The 19,426-nt window shown below is 63.9% G+C and overlaps 2 protein-coding genes across 2 annotated transcripts in view; one reads left to right on the plus strand and one right to left on the minus strand.

Moving 5' to 3' along the window:
• Positions 1-87: 87 nt before the first annotated feature.
• LOC120247796 (collagen alpha-1(I) chain-like) lies at positions 88-16,857 on the minus strand. Its single transcript, XM_039255837.1, has 14 exons — positions 16,543-16,857; positions 16,156-16,317; positions 15,654-15,782; positions 13,951-14,013; positions 13,295-13,370; positions 12,226-12,361; positions 7,704-8,023; positions 6,236-6,344; positions 5,424-5,602; positions 3,086-3,906; positions 1,533-1,681; positions 701-870; positions 462-592; positions 88-126 (listed from the first exon to the last, which is right to left on the minus strand). The coding sequence occupies exons 1-14, from the start codon at positions 16,855-16,857 to the stop codon at positions 88-90; spliced, it is 2,799 nt and encodes a 932-aa protein (XP_039111768.1).
• LOC120247797 (collagen alpha-1(III) chain-like) overlaps positions 16,856-19,426 on the plus strand; it is a 5,803-nt gene continuing 3,232 nt past the window's right edge. The window contains exons 1-5 of the mRNA XM_039255838.1: positions 16,856-17,090; positions 17,132-17,269; positions 17,443-17,620; positions 17,968-18,505; positions 18,659-19,354. Coding sequence (XP_039111769.1) covers positions 16,856-17,090; positions 17,132-17,269; positions 17,443-17,620; positions 17,968-18,505; positions 18,659-19,354 — 1,785 coding nt within the window. The remainder of the gene's footprint in view (positions 17,091-17,131; positions 17,270-17,442; positions 17,621-17,967; positions 18,506-18,658; positions 19,355-19,426) is intronic.

Genomic DNA, 19,426 nt, shown 5'->3' on the forward strand with positions numbered 1-19,426 from the left:
CTCTGCCTGAGCCCCCTTGTGTGGACCAGACCCGGCCAGACTGGCTCTCCAGTCCTCCGGGCCCCTCCCAGTCGGTCTGGCTGCCCCTCAGGGTTCAGCCCAGCCCGAGGTGCCCGTGGCCCCTGCCTGGGGAGGCATGAGTGGTGACCCGTGCCAGCCCTGGCCGCCCAGTCGCCACAGCCTGGGTGACCAGGGCACCTCGGCAGGGGGGTGTGGCTCTCCGAGGCCGGTGGGCGGCCACGGGTCTTGTGGGAGGCCTGGCTGGGAGTGAAATCAGGTGTTTGGATCCCTGTCCAAACTAGAGCCAGTGCAGGGGCGAGGGCACTGTCGGCCCAGGCCTGCCCCCGTGTTGCTCTGGGCCTGGCCTGACCACAGGCTTTCCTCCCCCGGATACAGTTCCTGACCCCTCCTTGCTGAGCATGAGGAGAGCATGGGGGCAGGGGGGAGGGGGGAGGGGATACCTCCATCCGGGTTCTCCACCACCTTGGCAGCTCTTTAACTGCCCACTTGAGGATTCCCGTCTGTCTGTCCATCCGTCTGGCCCCTGGGGTGGGGGCTTGGGAGAGCTGGGCCCAGCCTGCGGGCATGTGCCCTGTGGATGCCGGGCAAAAGCGTGACCCCAGAGAGCTCGCCCTGGGCACCCGCTGTGCAGCTGGGGCCGGGCCCAGGTGGGCCGGGCTGGGGGAGGCTCCACCCGCACCCCCAGGCTTCTCAGCCTGGTTCCCAGGCCCGGGCTGGCACCTCAGCTGGCAGCCTTCCAGATTCTCGCCCAGACACGGGTGTGCCTGGGCCTTGCACAACCGGGTAACACCACATGAGCACACTGGTCCCGGGGAGCCTTTGCCCCACACCCTGACGAAGTCCCCGTGACTGGGGCATGGGGGAGGGGGGCGTGGGGCTGGAGGCCGGGGGGTGGGGTGGGGGGCCGGGACAGTGGGACACAGTTCTGGCAGAGGCAAGGAGGCCAGGCCGCCCCCTTCGTGTCCCTCGGGCCCCAGCCCTCTCTCAGACCCTGAGGAGCCCCGGCCGCGAAGGCTGCAGGCGGCTCGCATCAGCCCACGTGGCCGCACCCTCCCCACCCGCCAGTGTCACAGCGTCCCCCTAACCTGTGTCCTGGGTGTCTCAGGGAGAGCAAATGCTGGCTTGGCTCTTCCCCAGGTGGCTCACTGCCAGCCAGGCAGAGGGCGAGAGCGCCCCCCGGGGCAGGTGGTGAGGACAGAACCCCATCCTAGGCCCCGGCACACACCTGTGGGACACAGAGCCCTACAAGGAACGGCTCCCGGACTGGGTGTGGGTGTCTCGGAAAGGTGTGGAAAGTCACAGGCACAGGCCCTTGTGTCCCTGGGAGGAGGCCGGTCTGGATCTGTGAGGCAGCTCCTCGGACAATCACCCAGGAGCAACGGGCAGCGAAGGGCCGGTGCCCCGGGTCCCAACACGCAGCAGGTCGGAGGCTCGCCTTCTGCCCCGTGCTAGCTCACTGCGTCCCCACTGTGCTGCTGGAGGGCACGGGCTTGTCTTCTCTCCCATTTTACAGCTGAAGACACTGAGGCCGCGTCCTGCGCTCGGGCTGCATGTTGGCACACCCGGGCTCTGGGCCCACCTGGCCCCGGGCAGCCTCCTCACTTCCCGAAGGCGCCAGCGGGGGACCCGGCACGGGGGCGGGAGAGACGCGGGAGGCGTCCTGAGCACGTGGGTCCCGGCGGCACCAGGAGGAGGGCTGTGCTGCTCACACCCACTAATTTCACTTTGGGTGAGGCCTCGGCTCCCAGGCCCATCTCAAATCACCGGCATCCCAGGGTTATCTCTGGGAAACATCTCTTTCTCACTTAGGCCGCTGTGTTTACCGAGTGCTTTCCAGCATACAGTCAGACTTCTCTGGGCCCCGGGGCCACCCCACTCCCAGCGACAGCCCACCCCATTTTGCTTCATGGCAGGAAGTTCCCTTTCGGGTCACACCTCAGTATCTCCTGCTGCAAGTAGCATCCACAGGTTCGTGTAATGTCACCCTCCCGTCACCAGTCCCGTCTGGTGCTGGACACAGTGACCCACCTTTGCTGGATGAGGAGAGGGTTGGGGGGAGTGGGGAGGGGCCTGGGCGGCGCCAGGTTACCAGCCCATGTGGTGATGGCAGTGGTGGTAATGATGCGGAGAAATTCCCAAGCTCCGGCTCCTGTGCCCCCCATCCCACCCCACCCCACACCCTGGGCCCCGAGGTCTGACCTCAAACACAGCTCAGGCCCGGTCACTCAGCAGCAGTGCTGGGCCCGGGTCCCCACCAAGAGCTGTCAGCCTCTGAGAGGTGCCCGCCCCTCTCCAAATGCCACATGGAGAGGAGGGAAGCCTTCGCTCTGCACCTTACAGGGCTGGGCAGGGAAACCACAGACAGTGTGGGTGAAAATGCCTAGTGCCCATCGTGACTCGGTGGCTGCGTCCCGGGGGACCGATTCAGGAGACCCTGAGCCAAGAGGACGCTGGTCTCCTGGGGACTGTGTGTGTGTGTGTGTGTGTGTGTGTGTGTGTGTGACACGCCCTGAACTCAGCCCCTGCCACCCTCCCCCATGCGGCCACACCAGTGGCTCAAAATGGGGGCTGAAGACTTCAGGATACTCCGCCCAAACTGTCTCTTTCCTACAGCTTAGAGCCCCGCAAGCCCCCCTGCGCCCGCAGCGGGCAGCACCCTGCAAGAGGCCCCAGGGGTGCTGCGGGTCGGGCCCCAACACCTCCAGGTGACTAAGTGGGCAGGCCAGAGCGCATGGGGCTCCGCTGACGCATGCTGGGAGGGGGCACGGCGTGGGCTGTGGCCCCGTGTGGGGGATGGGGGCAGCATGGGGCTCCCAGCGTGGGCCCTGGGGGGGTGGGGGGCTGGGGGTTCCCAGCCGCCCTCCTTACTCTCTGAGAACCAGGGTCTGAGAACCAGAAACCGGCTAGGCGCGTTCTTTCCGTCCCTCTCGTCCTCCGTCTAGTTTCACTTTCTCTTTGTTCCCCCCTCCCACGAAGTTCCCTTTGAAGTGAGGGGCCGGGATGGGCGTGTCCGGCCCGCGCCCTCGCCCCCCCGCCCCCCCCGCCCCCGCCCCCGGGAGCGCACCCCGGGCCGCTGTCGTCTTGGCCCCGCCGCCCCGCGCACCGGCTGGGCCGGTGTTGGTCGCCGCCTCCCGCAGCGACAGCGGGGTCCCTGCCGCAGCGAGACCGGGGTCCTGGCGGTGGGGTGGGGGGGGGTCCGGGCCCGAGGGAGCGGGTGTGGCCCCGGGGCCCGCAGCGCGGGGCAGGCCACGCCAGGTGCCACCCGGCCGGGCGCTGGAGGCGGGGACGCCGGGCGGGGCCGGGGGGCCGGTGAGTCAGGGCCACCCCCGCGCGGGCGCGCCGAGCAGGCACCCGGGCCGCGGACGACCCGCCGCGCGACCCGTCGGCCCGGGAGCCGCCTGGCCCGGAAAAACCGGTCGGGCCGGCGCGGCGCGGCCGCATTCCGGAGGCGGGGGCGGGCGGCCGCGTGGCTTAAAAGGCGCCGCGGCCGCACGGACGCAGCCGGCGGGCCACGCGAGGCGCGGGCCGAGGGGACGCGCCGCCGGGGCGCGGCGGGGGCGGCGGGGCGCGGGCGGCCGGCTCTCTCCCCGCAGCGCGGCGGACCGCGGACTTCACCCGGCGCGCTGGGTCCAGTGGTTCTCAACAGTTCAACAGTTCTGTAGCGCAATTGTGAAATGTTTAGGACCACTAGAGCCGGCGGGCCTGCGGCGACGGCGACCCAGGCGGCCCGGACCCGCGCCCGGACCCGCGCCCGCGCCGCACCCTTCTGGAGAGTCCGCCGGCTGCCCACCGGGACCCGACGGCCGGACCCCCGCCCCGGCTTCCCCAGGGCGGCGCTGGCCGGCGGGGGCGCGTGTCGGGGGCGCGTGTGGACCGAGCCGGGGCCTGGCGGACGGAAAGCGGGGGGGAGGGGGGGAGCGTCCGCACCCGCCGCGTGGGGCCCGGGGCGCCGCTGCCCGGCGGGAGGGCGGGGAGGCCTCGCGAAAGCCCCGGGCGCGCCCGGCCCCGGAAGGGCCCAGCAGACGCGTTTGCGCCGCGGAGGCGAGGCCGACCCGCCTGGAGTGAAGCGGGGCGCCCCTCAGGTCCCGGCGTCTGTGGCCCAGTGTTTAGAGGGGCTCCAGGGCAGCCTGGAAGGCAGGTCCGACGGTCTGGGGTTGAGGTCACCAGGCACCGCCCGGCTGGGTGGCCTTGGGCCAGTCACCTGCTGTCCCCGGGCCCCACCTGCACGTGGGTGTGGGTGTGAGGGCGGCAGAGGTGAGGTGGGCTGCCTGGGGGGAGGAGGTTGTGCCGACCCTCCAGCCAGCACCTCCCCTTCCCCCAGCAACCTGCCGGGTGGCCCCCTCTCTGCAGGGCCTCAGACGCTGGCCCCGACCGCCCGGAGTTGATAGAGATTTGATCCTACAGAGTGTCTGTTCACGTGTCCAGCCAGCCGGGCACCCTTGCTGAGGCTGGGGGTGGGGTGGGGGGCTTGTTAAGGGGTGTTGGGTGTTGGTAGCTGCAACCATTCTGTCCGGGGGGGGGGGGCGGTATATGCGTGACAGACTGGTGAAAATAAACGTGTGTTCAAAGCTTCTCAGTGTCGGGGCGCCGGGCTGGCCGTCCTTTCTTCCCTCTTCCTTCCAACCCCAGAGGGCTGGACATGAGGTGGTGCTGGGTGGGGTGGCCAGGTCCCCACCCTGCGCCCAGCTTCCAGCCTCAGCCCTGCTTCTGGCCCTGTCTCTTCCAGCAAGTTCTGCCACCTGCCACCAGCTGCCTTTTAGTGGGGGAGGGGCACCCCCAGGGACCTCCCTGAGCCAGGCCCCCCCTCCCCCCCACATACCCTCCTGCTACAGGAGCCAGGCTGAGGAGAGGGGGCCTCACCCTATACTGGCCCCTGCCACCCTAGCCTGGCAGGGGGCTCTGGCCATGGGCAGGGGCGAGGGTGGAGAGCTTAGGGGTTGGAGTGATGGAGGACCCTCTCTGCCCCCCATCCTGACACAGACTGAGGGTCAGCCCTGGCTTCAAATCCCAGCCCTGCTGCCCATCAGCAAGTGACCCTGGCCAGTCCCCCTTCCTCCCGGAGCCCTCCTCCCTTACCCCTGCAAAGAGGGCGGTGGTGCCCACCTCACGGGACCAGCCGGAAAGCCCAGGAGACGGTGCAGCCGGCCTCCCGGAGCACGGATGTGGGACAGAGCCAGGGCTCGTCCCAGGGGTGGCGTTACCTCCTGGCGGGAGGTTGGTGTGGGGGCCCGAGCGGGCTGGCCTCTCACGGTGGCCCCCATGAGGACAGCCAGCGTCTACCTGAGCCCCGCATTCATTCTGTTTAGTAACAGAAGCCCCGAGTGTCCGCTGCGTGCACAGCACTGTCAGCGGGAGGCTCTGCCCAGAGCGGGGTGACGGGAGAGACAGCTGCCACCTCAGACCTGCGCCAGGAGGACACTGTCCCCTCTTCCTCTTTCCCCTTTCCGGGCAGAACCGGGCCCCTGTGGTGCTGAGCCCGCTCTCGCCGTGCAGGCCGAGTGGCGCCGTGGGGGCCGCAGAGCCTCCCTGGACGGTGGCCACACGATCACCCCGGTTTGCCCGGGACTTGCTGGTTTTAGCCCTGAAAGTGTCATCGCGCAGAAGGCCCCCCTGTCCGGGCAACTGAGACACTTGGTCACTCTCCCCGAGACCAGCCTGGGAGACCCACCGCCCGTAGGTCCTCGGACCCTGGCCAGCCCGTCCTTTCCGCGAGGAATAAACCTCTGTCCTGTTACGGCTGCTGTAATTTTGGTGTCTATAAAGTGGCTAAACCAGTATTCTGAGTCAGTGGTGTTTAAGCTTCGCCGTGTGGCTGAGTCAAGGGAGGGCTGGTGAAGAGCACCCGGGCCTGGGCCCGGTGGGTGGGATGGGCCAGGGCGCCACACTCCTACCCGGCTGCCTGGTGATTCTGACAGAGCCTGAGGCTGAGACCAACCGTCATAAGCAGCAGACCTCATCAAGAGAAGCGGGGTGGAGGAGGGGACACAGACCCTGAACCTGTGGCTTTCGGACCTGTTCCAGGCCCCTAAACCCCAGGGGAGCGGGAGCCCCCATACAGAATCTGCCTGGGGGCCCCTCTGTCCCCCAGCCCCCAGCCCCAGCCCCTACCCCGCAGGCAACCCCCGGGGGCTGCGCCAGGCTGCCCCGTGTATCCCCAGCTGCCTGTGCAGCTCATCAGTGCGGAGATGGGGAAGGACAGACGATGGCTTCTTACCTCCTCCACACCCTGGGCGACTTGGCGAGCCCCGTGGGAAACAGATCTGTTGGCTGTGCAAGGGCCCTGGGGCCAGCTGCCACCGGCTCTCTGAGCTTCCACCGTGGTTCTGAGGGGTGGGTCCAGTTTTAAGACGTCCTGATATACGTCTTTAAAGTGCACAATTCGATGACTTTGAGCGACTGCATGCCCACGAAACCGCCCCCACGATCAAGGTGAAGGGCACGTCGGCCACTGGACAGGATTCATCTGGCTCCTGTGGTTCCCCCTCCCTTTCCAGTTCCCCAGCTCTGTCAGAAGACTTTCAGTTGCTCCCGTGAACTTCAGCCGTCCGAATTTGCCAGATTGGAAGTTAGCCCGATACTCCGTTACCATTCTTTTAACGTCCATAGGGTCTGTGGCCTTGCCTCATCTCCCGGTCCTAATATTGATGCCTTGTGTTTTCTCTCCCTTTGACCTGATCAGCGTGGTTAGAGATGTTCTGAAAGAACCAGCTCGTAGCTTGATTTTCCATATTATTTTTTGTGTTCTATTTAATTGATTTCCACTTTGACTATTTCCCTTCTCACTTTGGGTTTATGTGCTTTGCTTTTCTAGTTTCTTAAGGCGGTGTGTGTGCATTAGGCCACTTGACCTCTGTTCATTGCTTACAGTGTTTTGTGTTCTCTGTGTTTCGTTGGGTAGTTTCTATTTCTATCCAAACACTTGGTTCTTCCGCAGTGGCCAATCTGCGGTGAATCCCATGGGTGTAATTTCCATCCTGGACGTTATAATTTCCATCTATGGAAGCTTGGTTGGATCTGTTTCATAGCATCTACTTAACGTATCAGGTTCCTAGATCTTCCCGAACGTATTGGGATACAGTTACAAAAATAGTTTTAAAGTTCTCATCTGTTGATTCTGTCATCTGCATCATTTCTCGATCTGCTTCTGTTGATTGGTTTTTCTCCTCATCATGTAGTTTTCCGTTTCTTTGCACCCCTGGTAGTTTCCGATTGGTTGGCACACATTGTGAATTTTGCGTTGTTCAGTGCTGTGTAATTTCTGTGTCCTGTAAGTATTTAAGAGCCTTGTTCTGGGACTTGGGTAAGCTGGTCGGGAAGCGTTTGATCTCTTTGAGGATCAGCTTTGTCGGAACCGGCCCCACCTTCATTCTGGGGCAAACTTTTGCCCAACAGGGAGGCAGCCCTTGTGGGTGCTGCCCCGGCCTCGTGAACCATGCGGCTGATTCCTTCTGACGGGTGGGAACGCACACCATTCCCAGCATGTATTTTTTAAACTAAATTTTGGGGAAATATACATAACATAAAATTGACCACTTTCACTGACATTCTGCCCCCCATTCAACACTACCGCCCCTGCTCCCCCGGGGCTCCCCTTCTGCCTCCTGTCTCTACCGCTGTGACGCATCTAAGCGCCCACACCGGTCCTTCGTGAGTGGCTCTGTCACGGAGTGTAACGCCCTCACGCCTGCGGGAGCCTGTGTCGGAGCTTCCTGCCTGCTCCGGGCTGAGCAGCAAGTACCGCGCTGTAGGGGTGGGCCGGTGACTTCCTCCCTCCCTCCAGCCCCGGACGCGGGGGCTGCGCCCGCCTTTCGGCTGCTGGCAGCAGCGCTGCCAAGGGCGTGTGCGCACGCGCGTGTTCAGTCCCCGCGTGGCTGGAGACACGGGCGCCTTCCCCGCCTTGGCTAGTTTCCTTTCCTGCGCCTTGGTCTGCTCGCCGCCGAACGTGCGAGGGGAGCCCTCGCAGGCCCCCGGAGCCGTGTTCTCTTCGCTCAGACACTCTCCCCTGCAGACACGGTGTGTCTCCGTCCAGTGCCACCCGAGACCTCCTCGGGGCGCGCCCTCCCCGTGATGGGCCCTCGGCTCTCTCCCCGGGCAGCAAGCGCTCCCGTCCCGTCTCACACCGCTCTCCTGTGCTGCCTGGTGGCCAGTGTCTGTGAAGTGCTGTTTATATATTGTGCCTGTTTTCCAGTTGCTTGTGGGGGCGCCTGGGTGGCTTAGTCGTTTAAGCGACTGATTCTTGGTTTCGGCTCAGATCATGATCTCACACTTCGTGGGTTCGAGCCGTGGGTTGAGTTCCACACTGATAGCATGGAGCCTGGTTGAGATTCTCTCTCTCCCTCTGTCCCCCCCCCCCCCCCCCCCTGCCTCTCAGAATAAATAAATACAATTAATTAGTTATAAGTTGATTCTGGTGGGAGTGTGGATATGGCCCCTCTGTCACGCTTTCTTGGCCCCTCTCCTAGTGACCACGACCACAGCAGCTCAAACCCCCACCTCTGGACTTCCGGTGTTCTCTCTCCCACGACCCTTTCCTGGGGCATGTCCGGCTGTCCCCAAGGCGTGCCGGGGTTATTACTGATACGCTCTGGTGGCCTCTGTCATGCCCTCATTTGTAGCTAGGACTTTGCTGGACTCTGTCCACCTGACACGGGAACCTCCTGGGGGCTGAGGTGTCCCACCAGCCAGGGGCGGGGCGCGCCCAGGGGCGGGGCGGGCGGTTCTCCGTCACGGCGGCCCAGCCACGCAGGGGCAGCACCCGTCCCAGGTGCACACAACTCCCCTGCTCCCTGGGGCATGGGGGGATCTGCCTCGAGGAGTGACGATGGTGGTGTCTAAGTGGCCGAGCTGGCTCAGTCCCTCCGGACGGACCTCTCTGGGGACCTTCTCCCCTGTCCTGAGCCTCACCCACCAGCCGGCCCGTAACTGCAGTCACTCAAACGCCCTCGGGCCTGAGTGGGGCCTTGGGAAGACGCCCTGACGCACCGCCAAGGACACAGCCCAAGGCCGAGGCGACATTCGGGCGTACGTTTTACCCAGTTGGGCTTATTTACTCTTTACTCTTTCCTGTTTTATAATACATACATTATAAGGATTTAATTTTCCTTTGGAGCCATTTTAGCTCAGACCACGAGAGGTGATATATTGTACTCAGTTGCTTTCCTTGTAATTTCCTTTGGGATTTTTCTCTGCGATTATTCAGAAGTATATTTTTACTCTTATCTACATTTCTAAATTAAACACGTCATATTTTTTAAAATGAAATTTAAGCACGCATGCCATTTAAAAACTCAAATAGTAATTATAAAGCTTGTTAAGGAAAACAGGAGCCTCCTGCCCAAGTTAGCTCATACTATGTGCACTGTGATCGTACTATGTTTTTTTTTTTCTGGTTCAGCTTTTTAATTAAAAAAAAATTACCTTGTTTAAAAAATTTGCATAGTTTTCTGTGTCATTGAGAGTAACTCCATGCTCTTTGATGTTTCAACCCTTGAAGTTTAAATCTTTTCTAAATGTGTTCAAATACATTACATAATCTATTTTCTTCTTTCCTTTCTTCCCTCTCTTCCTCTCTTCCTTCCCTTATTTTTATTTTCGAGAGACAGAAAGAGAGAGAGGGTGAGACAGAGCACTCACAAGCAAGTGTGTGTGAGCAGGGGGGAGGGGCAGAGGGGGAGAGAGAATCCTAAGGAGGCTTCATACTCAGGGCAGAGCCCCACGAGGGGCTCGACCCCACAACCCTGGGATCATGACCTGAGCCAAAAATCAAGAGTTGGACACTCAACCGACTGAGCCACGCAGGCGCCGCTTCCTTCCTTTCTCCATAAGGCCTCTCCCTTCAGTGTCCTGAGCGTCTGGACCCCTGAGGTCTCTGCGGACACTGAGAACTTCACCACCTCCCAGTCACCCTTTATCTCCTTCCCGGGTGGGGCTCCGTTTCCTTCATCCCACAGCCTCTTCTCCGGTTTCGTCCTTTGTCTGGGGGGATCCCATCTGCCAGGGACGTTGAGAAAGTGAAAAGAAAAGCAGAGGTCGGGGCGCCTGGGTGGCTTAGTCGGTTAAGCGTCCGACTTCGGCTCAGGTCATGATCTTGCGGTTCGTGGGTTCGAGCCCCGCGTCGGGCTCTGTGCTGACTGCCAGCTCAGAGCCTGGAGCCTGTTTCGGTCTGTGACTCCCTCTCTCTCTGACCCTCCCCTGCTCATGCTGTCTCTCTCTCTCTCTCCTAGAAATAAATAAAACATTTAAAAAAAAATTTTTAAAAAAAAAAAAAAAAGAAAAGCAGAGGTCAAGGTGTCCGTCCTTAATCGTCCTGTGTGCGCAGCGACGGCTGCGTCAGGGCTCAGGGTGAGGAACCATCCCCCGCAGAATCTGGCCGGCTCTGCTCCCTCCCAGCTTCCCACGGCCTCCTCTGGGCCCGAGAACCCCGCCTCCCCGCCCCCCTCTGTCGCGCTGGGCACCGAGGCGTCCGTGCTTCTGCGATTGCTTTTTCTCACCCTTATTTTTTCTGTTCTCTTTTCCGGAAACTCCTATTATCCAGACATTGAACTTGCTACTCTCATCCTGTAATTTCTTCTTCTCCCCTTATTTTCTCTTTCCTCTACTTTCTGTCAGATTTTCTTGACTTTGTTTTTAACCCTTCTTTTGAATTTTGTTATTGTTAACATATTCTTATTTTCCAAGTGCTTTCCTCACTGTTCTCTGGTTTGCGTCTGTGCTTAAGTTCATGGGGCTCAATACTTTCTCTGCTTCCACTGAGGCCCCCCAGGCACGCCCCGGTGGGGGTGCACCTGTTCTCTGCGGGGTCAGCGGTGCTGGGGCCCCAGGGTCTGGAGGGAGTGGCTCCCTCGGCTCCCTCTCTCCATTCACTCAGCTCATGATCTTTCATTCTCTATGTGCTGTACCAGTGCGGTGCTTTTTAAAATATTTTTATTTAAATCCAAGTTAGTTAACGTACAGCGTAGTATTGGTTTCAGGAGTAGAATTTAGTGATTCATCACTTACATATGACATTCAGGGCTCATCCCAACAAGTGCCTCCTTAATCCCCCACCCCCACCTCCCCTCCCCTCCAGCAACCCTCAGTTTGTTGTCTGCATTTAAGAGTCTCCTATGGTTTGCCTCCCTCCGTCTTATTTTTCCTTCCCTTCCCCTGTGTTCATCTGCAGTTTCTTAAATCCTACATATGAGTGAAATCGGATGATACTTGTTTTTCTCTTAGCATAACACCCTCTAGTTCCATCCACGTTGTTACAAACGGCAAGGTTTCATTCTTTTTTAAAAATTTTTTAATGTTTTGTTTATTTCTGAGAGAGAGAGAGGGAGAGAGAGTGAGCGTGAGCAGGGGAGGGTCAGAGAGACAGGGAGACACAGAATCTGAAACAGGCTCCAGGCTCTGAGCTGTCAGCACAGAGCCCGACGCGGGGCTCGAACCCACGAACCGTGAGATCATGACCTGAGCCGAAGTCGGACGCTTAACCGACTGAGCCCCCCAGGCGCCCCTAACACATTTTCTTTACCCATTGATCAGTCAATGGACATTTGGGCTTTTTTCATACTTTGGCCATTGTCGATAGCACTGCTATAAACGTGGTGGTGTGTGTGCCCCTTTGAATCCGCATTCTTGTATCCTTTTCATAAATACCTAGTAGTGCACTCTTGTGTAAGCTGTAGTACACACATGTGCCCAGAGTTTATGTTCACGAGGCTGCCTCCATGCCCAGCCCTGGTACCTGTGGTTTCACAGCTGCGCTGGGCTGGCCTTGCCCTGGAGAGGTGGAGGTGTGGCTGGGGGGCTCTTTTGGAGGGCAGCGAGCAGATTCTGGAACAGCAGCACCAAGGGGCTCCCAAAGCTTTCTAGGCTGTACCCTCAGGCAAGCTACCTGGGCACCCAGTGGGACCCCCACCCCCCACCCCCTCCCAGGTGTCCCTCTGCCTGTCACTGCCTGTCCTCAGGCTGGAGGCTGAACTCAGGCTTCTGAGGCATGGAGGGCGAGGGAGCAAGACCCGGGGCGAGAAGGAAGCCAGGGGCGTGGGGTGGGTGGAGAGGGACACGGGGTGTCCACGGAGGGGGTGCTGGCCCACCCTCACCTCCAGGGGCCTAGGGCGAGCCCCTCCCTCCCTCGGGCTTCACTTTCCCTATCTTCTCAAGAGTCTTCTATTTGGTCCTGGTGTCGTTTTGAAATTTCAAAACAGGTGTTTTCCAACATACTTTTCCTTCGACCAGAGACTGTGGCCAGGGCGCGCCATCTGCTGGCTGTACGTGGCAGTGCCCCCGTTCCGGATGTGGCTGGGAAAACACTGGAGACTGGTGTCCGAGTCCTGCCTCTTCTCTGACCGCCTCTCCCCTGCCGTCCGGGAGGAGAGGGTCTGCTTCTGCTACCTGTCAGCCTTCCTGACTGGCTGCCTGTCTTCCTTAAACATTCACCGACACCCGGGAATGCTTGGCCTGAGCTGGGCTCTGGGCACCCAGAGAGGAATCTCATTCTGCTCGGGAGGGGCGTGTGCGAGGTGCAGTGGATGTGCCAGGCCTGGGGGACGGGTCCCGGCTGGGGTGGGAGCTCTCCTGGGGGAGGTGGCTCCTGAGTGGCCTGAAGGTGGATGTGGCCAGCTCTGAGGGAGACGTCCAGGCGATGTGAGTAGGAGACCCAGATGGGCGTCCTGCAGGCTGGCTGACCGACAGCCACTTGTGGCTCCGATTTCTACCAGGGGCTGTGAGCCCTGGCAGGCTGGGCAGGAGGGCCTGGGCTGGGGAGCATTCCCATCAGGAATGCTTGCATTTGGGCCAGAGCAGAGATCCAGGCTGGGGGCGGGGAGGGCTGGAGAGACAGGAGCCCCTCTGCGATGGGAATCCACAAAGGAATTGCAACAAAAAGCATGCCTGGGGTTCACCCGTGCCTTTAATTCTTCAACAAATATCAGGGGGTATCTACTCTCTGCCAGGGACCTGGGAAATGGCCGCTATTCTAATGGGGATGATGGACCATAAGCAAGACAAAGAAGAAACTTTGATGCTTGTTCTCGATAGATGCTGGAGGAACAGGAAGGCCCTGGACGTTTGGGAAATGCTGGGAGGGGCTGGAATTCTAGCTTTGGTCAGGGGAGGGGAAGGCCTTGCTACGGTGACCTACTAGCAAACAGCTGAGGAGGGAGAGAGCTCTGTGGGTGCCTGGGAACAGCACCCCTTCAAGAGGGAACAGCGAGGAAGCTTGTGGGGCACACGGGTGCCTGGGGCTCACAGGAAAAGAGATGGGGAGCAGAGTGGGCGTGGTCTCACCCACCTGCGCCCAGAGCCACTGAAGGGGGAGGCGGCGGCCGTGGAAACTGGGGTCGGGGGCTGCCGCAGTACCTACGGTGCTGGGGGAGATGGGCTGGGGCAGCGGGGGCTGTGGAGGGTGGTGTCTGACTCTGGACACACTGCCAAGGTAGGGGGACAGGAGGTGGTAGATAGGACGGCGGCTGGGGAGACCAAGCAGGCGTCAAGGCTGACTCTCGGTTGACTGAACTGAGTGAATGAGAGACCAGATGAAGAATGGAAAACCCAGCACTCCCGCACACCCCTCATCCATCCCCCCTTCCTAGAGCCCACCCCACCGCTTGGAAGAAAGGGCCCAGGGGTGGGCCCTGGAGCACCCCGCCCGCTGCCGGCGCTGGCCGAGGTGCTGAAGCCCCAGCGCCGGCCGCGGTTTGAGCGCTCTGGCCTGTGCTCCACGCGGGGTCCTCCTGGCTTGAGGTGCCAGGCAGGGGTGAGCAGACAGCAGAAGGGGCGGTGGGGCTGGCACAGTGAGGGGCCCTGGTCTACAGGGAGCCTGCCTGACTGCCAGTCTCCCTCTCTACTTGAACAAACCCCGATCCCACAGTGGGGGTGACCGTCTTAGGCTCCTGCTCCCGCCCCCCGGCTGGGAGCTCCCAGGTGAGGGCCTCCCCCATCCCGCACCTCCACAACCGCACTCCTGCAGCCACTGAGGCCAGGCCCCGGGGGCAAGGAGGGGAGACGAGGCTGCAGGACATAGGGGTTCTCAATCATAGGGGCACGGACTCTCCGTCCAGATCGCCTGGGACGAATTCCGGCAAGTTTCTTTGCTACTCTGTGCCTGCTTTCTCATCTTCAAAATCAGGGTCACAAGAACACTCCTATAGTGTTGAGGGGGAAAAAGGGAGTCTGGTCCACGGTAGATGCTAGGGTTTGCTAGCTGCTTCCAGGGGCCCCGTAGGAGGGCTGGTGCGAAGGTGGCCATCCCCCCCCCCCCCCCGAAGTCTGCCCCGGAGCCGAGGAGCGGGAGAGCACAGCCCGACCAGGAGCTTCACCCGTGGGCCCGGCTGGCCTGTCATCCCTGGTGGCTCTCCTGAGGCTCCCTTCCCCCACTACAGGCACCAGCCCAGCGTCTGCAGGGGTGCCGAGGGGAGTCCGCTGAGCTGACAGGGCATGCGGAAGCACGGGAGGGTCTCAAGGCCCTGTTCAGATGAGGGGGGAAGGTTCTTCCTGTCCCCACTCCGGAGGGGATGAGGGTCTGCCCTACACTGAGGTGGCCCTAGTGGGTGGGCCTCGGATCTTTGACTGCAGGCATTCTGGCACTTTCTTATCTCCTTATTAAATATTAACCATGCAGAGGGATAGATATAAGCCTCTCCCTGACTCCACCCTCTCCTCTTCCCAGAGGCTGTTACCAGTCTGTGTTTCTCCTAGGAAGGGTCCAAGCCTTTATGGGCAGACATCTCTTAGAAAGACAGGCCTGGCCGTGCCACACACAGTGTCCGGGGTTTGACCCGCATCCACTATCACGGAGGATCAATGTTAGGATTTGTTGTCTGTTTCCCTACTGGCCCAGCTTTCCGCGACCACAGACATGGCTGCCGCGTGCTCGTGGTCCGGAGTGCACCGTGGACGGGCATGGGGGTGCCTTCCCAGCCCTCCGGGACCGGCCCCTCGTTTTAAAGGCTGGCTTGGGGTTGAGCTGGAGGCCAGCGACGGGGTGTTGGGCCCAGGACAGACGAGTTTGTGTGTGGAATGGGAGCGGGGGGGCTTGCGAAGGTCCCCCGCGGTCCTGGAGAGGTGGTGTGCTGGGCTCGGGCTCTCCACGCCTGATGCAGGAATCCGACCACCCAGCCCAGTGTCCTCCTGACTCCCTGAAATACTGCCACGTGGGGTCTGATTGGAAGCTGAGTCCAGCAATTAATCCCGTCAGAACTCTGCTCAATTGCAGGGGTTTTTCTGTTTTGCTCCCTTGGCCTAGATTTCCCCAGGGAGAGCTCTGACCGGCTTTGCGTGCTCGGTAAATTAAACGTTAAAAAAAATCTCCACAATGACTTTAATCAATCCACTGAGATGGCGGGCAGCCTCCTCCCAGAAGAGCCGGGTCCACTGGAGGAGACCCCCACCCCCAGGCTCAGGGTCTTGGAGGAGGGGGGCAGCACGGCTCTCCCCAGTGCCCACCTGTGGGGGGGGGGGAGAAGATGGGAGTCTCCAGGGAGCCGGGCCGGAGCACCACCCCTCCTAAGTCCAGGCTAGAGGAGCCCAGAAGAGGGGGAGAGACGGTGACCCCGGTCCCTCTTACAGCTCACCCTGATCTCTGCCCTAGGCCAGGGCTGGCCATGGGGGCAGAGAAGGGGGGCAGCTCCTCCCAGGGTCTCTCTCCTGACCTGCACCCAGGGTGGGGGCGGGGTGCTGGCCCTGTGGCCCACAGATAAGGTGTTTATGATGTGCCTGTTGGGTGCAGTCAGGTGGAAACGGCGTCCTTCAGCGGCCATCAGTGGGAGTCCGGGAGGAACCTGGGGGGGCAGGAGGGTCTTCTGGCCCTCAGGGGAGGTGGGGGGGCTCCATGATCCTTCCATGGGGCAGGGAGGCTGGCCTGGCCGGCCCAGTGGCAGCACCCTAGTCAAGCTGCTGAGTCCTGCGGGCCAAGCACCAGGGCCTCTGGAAGGGGCAGCCCTCTGACCTCCAGGCGGCCCAGCTCTCCCATCTTCTCCCCTAGCCGCTTACCTTCCGGGTCCTGTTCAGGGCCCCCCCCCAGCACTGTTCCCCGACACCTCCCCCTTAACTCCCAAAGACCTTCCTCAGGGGCCCAGGGGCTGCACACAGGAGGAAGCCACAGGTCTGGCTCCGAGTTGGTATCTAAGCAGATCTACCCGGGACCCAACTCACTCCGACCACAACGCGGCCTAGCCAAGCGACCAGCAGGAATCTTCCAGTCTGCGAGGGGTTACTGGAGGGGGTCAGGGCGGTGGAACCGGGGTCCTGGGGGCTGGCCTTGGAGGTGCTTAGGCTGAGGCTGGGGCGTGAGATGGGGGCTTCCAAGCAGTCGCCCTAGACAGGGGCGTCCTGGAGCATGGCGGCTCCAGGGCCTGGGAGCCCCGGGACGGATCGGATCGGATCGGATCGGATCGGAAGGGGGAAGAGCTGAGATCCGTCTCCAGTCGGCAGAGGTTTCCGGGAGCCCTGCGCAGCGCCGCGCCCTGTGCTCCCGGGCCAGGGCGTCAGGCACGGGCCCACCCGGCAAGGACCACGCAGGCGGGGTCCCGGCACCCCCACCCTCCGCCCCACGGCAAGCGGGCCTTCGGTTCCCCGCGCCCCTCCTCCTCGGGTCCGCACGGCGGGGCGTCTGGCTCGCGGGCCCCGCGGAGGGGGCGCTGTCGGCGCGGCGGGCGGGGCCGGAGCGCGGGGGCGCGCGGCGCGGCGCGAGCGCCGGGCGGCCGAGGACTGGGGGCCTGGCGGGCGGCCCTGCGCGGTGCGGGGCGCGGCGGCGGCGGGCGCGCGGCCAGTGAGCGCGCGAGCGGGGAGGCGGCGGCGGCGGGAGGAGCTCCGGGCCGCTCCCCGCGCTCGGCTCCCGGCGCCCCGCTCCTCCATGGCGCTGCCCGGGCCGCCAGAGCCGCCCCGCGGCGCGCCCCGCAAGGCGCCCAGCCTGCTGGAGATGGGGGCGCTCTGCTTGGACTCGGAGATCATCCTGGGCTTCACCAGCCACCTCCTGCGGCGGCGAGCCAAGGTGAGGGCCGGGCGGCCGGACGCGCGGGCGGCGGAGGCGCCGTCCCGCGACTTTGCGGCGCGGCTCCCGCGGCCGAGGGCGCGGCGCGGGGAGGGCGGCGGGCCGGGCCGGGGACCCGCCGCCGCACTTTCCCCGCAGCGCGCGCCGCCGTCTCCCTCGGAGGCTCCGTTCTGAGCCGAGACAGCCAGCAGCGCGGGGAGAGCAGCGCAGGGACCCCGGACCCCGCGGCGGCTCCAGGCCCTGCCGGGCTGTGCGCCCCGGGAACCCGGTGCGGGTGTGAGTGTGTGCGCCGCAGCGGCGCGGACTGAAGTTACGGGCGTGGCCGGCCCGGGCGTCGGACCGGGTGCTCGGCATCAGGGTTCCTGCGGGTGACTGTGGGGAGTGTGAGTGTGTGGGGGGCGCCCAGAGCCGCACTTCCCGGGCCCGAGTGTGCGCTGTTCGCACACTAGTTGAGGGGCGGGCAGCCGGGCTGTTGGCTGGCGACGGCGTGGGGAGTGCCCCGCTGCACCCAGGTGCGGATGGGGGCTGGCGCCCGTTTTCCTTCGCGCGCTGGGGTGAGATGCGAGAGTGGAAGAGCTTCCGGCCCCCGGGTCAGTGGAAGGGGTCTGGGGGCTGTGGGATTGCGGAGTGAGAGTGGGGGCCCCCTGCCCACTTTATCGCGCCACCCCCCGCCCACCGTACAAGTCAGAATGACTCGGAAAGCCGGGCGGGGGGGTGTTATGATGCACTGCTCCTTTTCGGGGGGTGCGTGCGTGGGCAGGGAGGACCTCCCAAGTAAAAGGGTGGTGGGCAAAATCTAATGACGGAGGGGTAGATGGAGGGGCTCGGGCGAGGCGAGGAGCGGTTCTTATCCGTGGAGGGCTTGTGCGCGCGGGGAGCCGCGGGCCGCGGCCTCCGACTGGACCCCGGCCCGCCAGCCGGCCCCTTCTCTGTCTGGGCCCCTCTCGGGACCCGCGGCGCGTCTCCTTCCCCAGGACCCGCGGCGCCCGGGGTCTCTCCAGCCTCGGCGCGGAGAGCGCGCGGCGGCCGGCAGGGGGCGCTCGCGCCACGGGAAGCCCGCGGCCGCGCCCTCCGAGCCCGACCCGGGGTTTCTGGCCGTGCGGGGGCCTGGACCCCCAGCCGCCTGCGCCTCACATGGCGGCGACCCTTCGGGCCGGGCTGGAGCGGGAGCAACCGGTCGCCGAGCTAGGGGGCGACCTCTCAGCCGGAGACAAACAGGCAATTAATTCCGCAGCCAAGTTCCCATCTGCCAGGCCGGCCGACAACAGGTCCCGCGCGCACCCCGGGGCCGGCCGCGCCGCCTCCCCCCGCCCCCCGGGCGCACGGCGCGCACACGCACCGTCCTGCACACGCGCGGCTGCCAAGACACGCGTGCCGCTCGCAGACTGGCCCCGAGAGAGACACCCTGGCGCAGGCACGCCCGTTCCGAGGCCCGGACCGCGGCACGCTCACCGCGTGCGACGGTTACACCCGAAGGGCGGCGCGCGGGGGGCGCTGCGCTCGCGGGAAAGGGCGAGCCTGGGCCGCGGTTCAGCCCCTTCCTCGTCCCGCCTGGCTCTGTGACCTGGGGCAAGACCTTCTCTGCGACCTCAGTTTTCTTGCCTGTAAAGTGAGGGGTGGGTCGGTGCTTCCCGGGGATGTACAGAGCCCACTGTCCCGGAGCAGGAAGGCGCATGCGCGCAAGTGTACCGAGACTCTCACGGGGGGCCCAGCGCCCCTCCCTCGGGCCGGGACTCGCCTAACAGGTCGGGGTCCTCGGAGCGGGAGGGGCCGCGCGGCGACGAGGGCCCCCTCCCCCACGCGCAGGCGGGCGGAGGGCTTGGGCGGGGCGGGACGGCCTTCCTGGAGTCCGGCTCCCCGGCCCCGCCCCCGCCCCGCCCCCGCCCCGCCCCTCCCTCGCCCCCCCTGCACGCCCGCCGCAGCCGCTGCCGCGCGCTCTGCTCCCACTCGCCCGCGCCGCCAACTTCGGAGCGGCGGGCCGGACCATGGGGGTGCCGCCGGGTCGGATCACGTAGCTCCGGCGACCCCGGAGAGCCCTCGCGGCCCGCAGCGCCCTCCGGCCTCCCGGCGTCCCGGCCATGGGCGGCCGCGGCTCCCCGCTGTGCACGGCACCACCCGCGGTACGCGCGGCCCGGCCCCGAGACGGAGTCCGGGACACCGGGGACGCTCGCGGGGTGCGCCGCGCCCCCTGGGGGCCGGGCCTGGAGCGGGACGCTGGGGTCGCCGGGCCTCCCGCTGGGAGGGACCCCGACCCAGCCCTCCCGCGATGGAGGGCGAGGGCGGGCGGCAGGTTCGCGCCCCGCGCTCCTAACTTTGTCGCTTCACTGCGGAGCGGGGGCGCGCCGCGACCTGGAGCCGCCGGTGCTGGGCCCCTGGGCGGCTCTGCTCAGGGGCCCCGGCTCACGTCCCCTTCTGCGCCCCCCCCCCCCCCCC

Source organism: Hyaena hyaena, unplaced genomic scaffold (genome assembly GCF_003009895.1).
Source record: "Hyaena hyaena isolate Hyena2069 unplaced genomic scaffold, ASM300989v1 scaffold_546, whole genome shotgun sequence".
NCBI classification, from domain to species: Eukaryota; Metazoa; Chordata; class Mammalia; order Carnivora; family Hyaenidae; genus Hyaena; species Hyaena hyaena.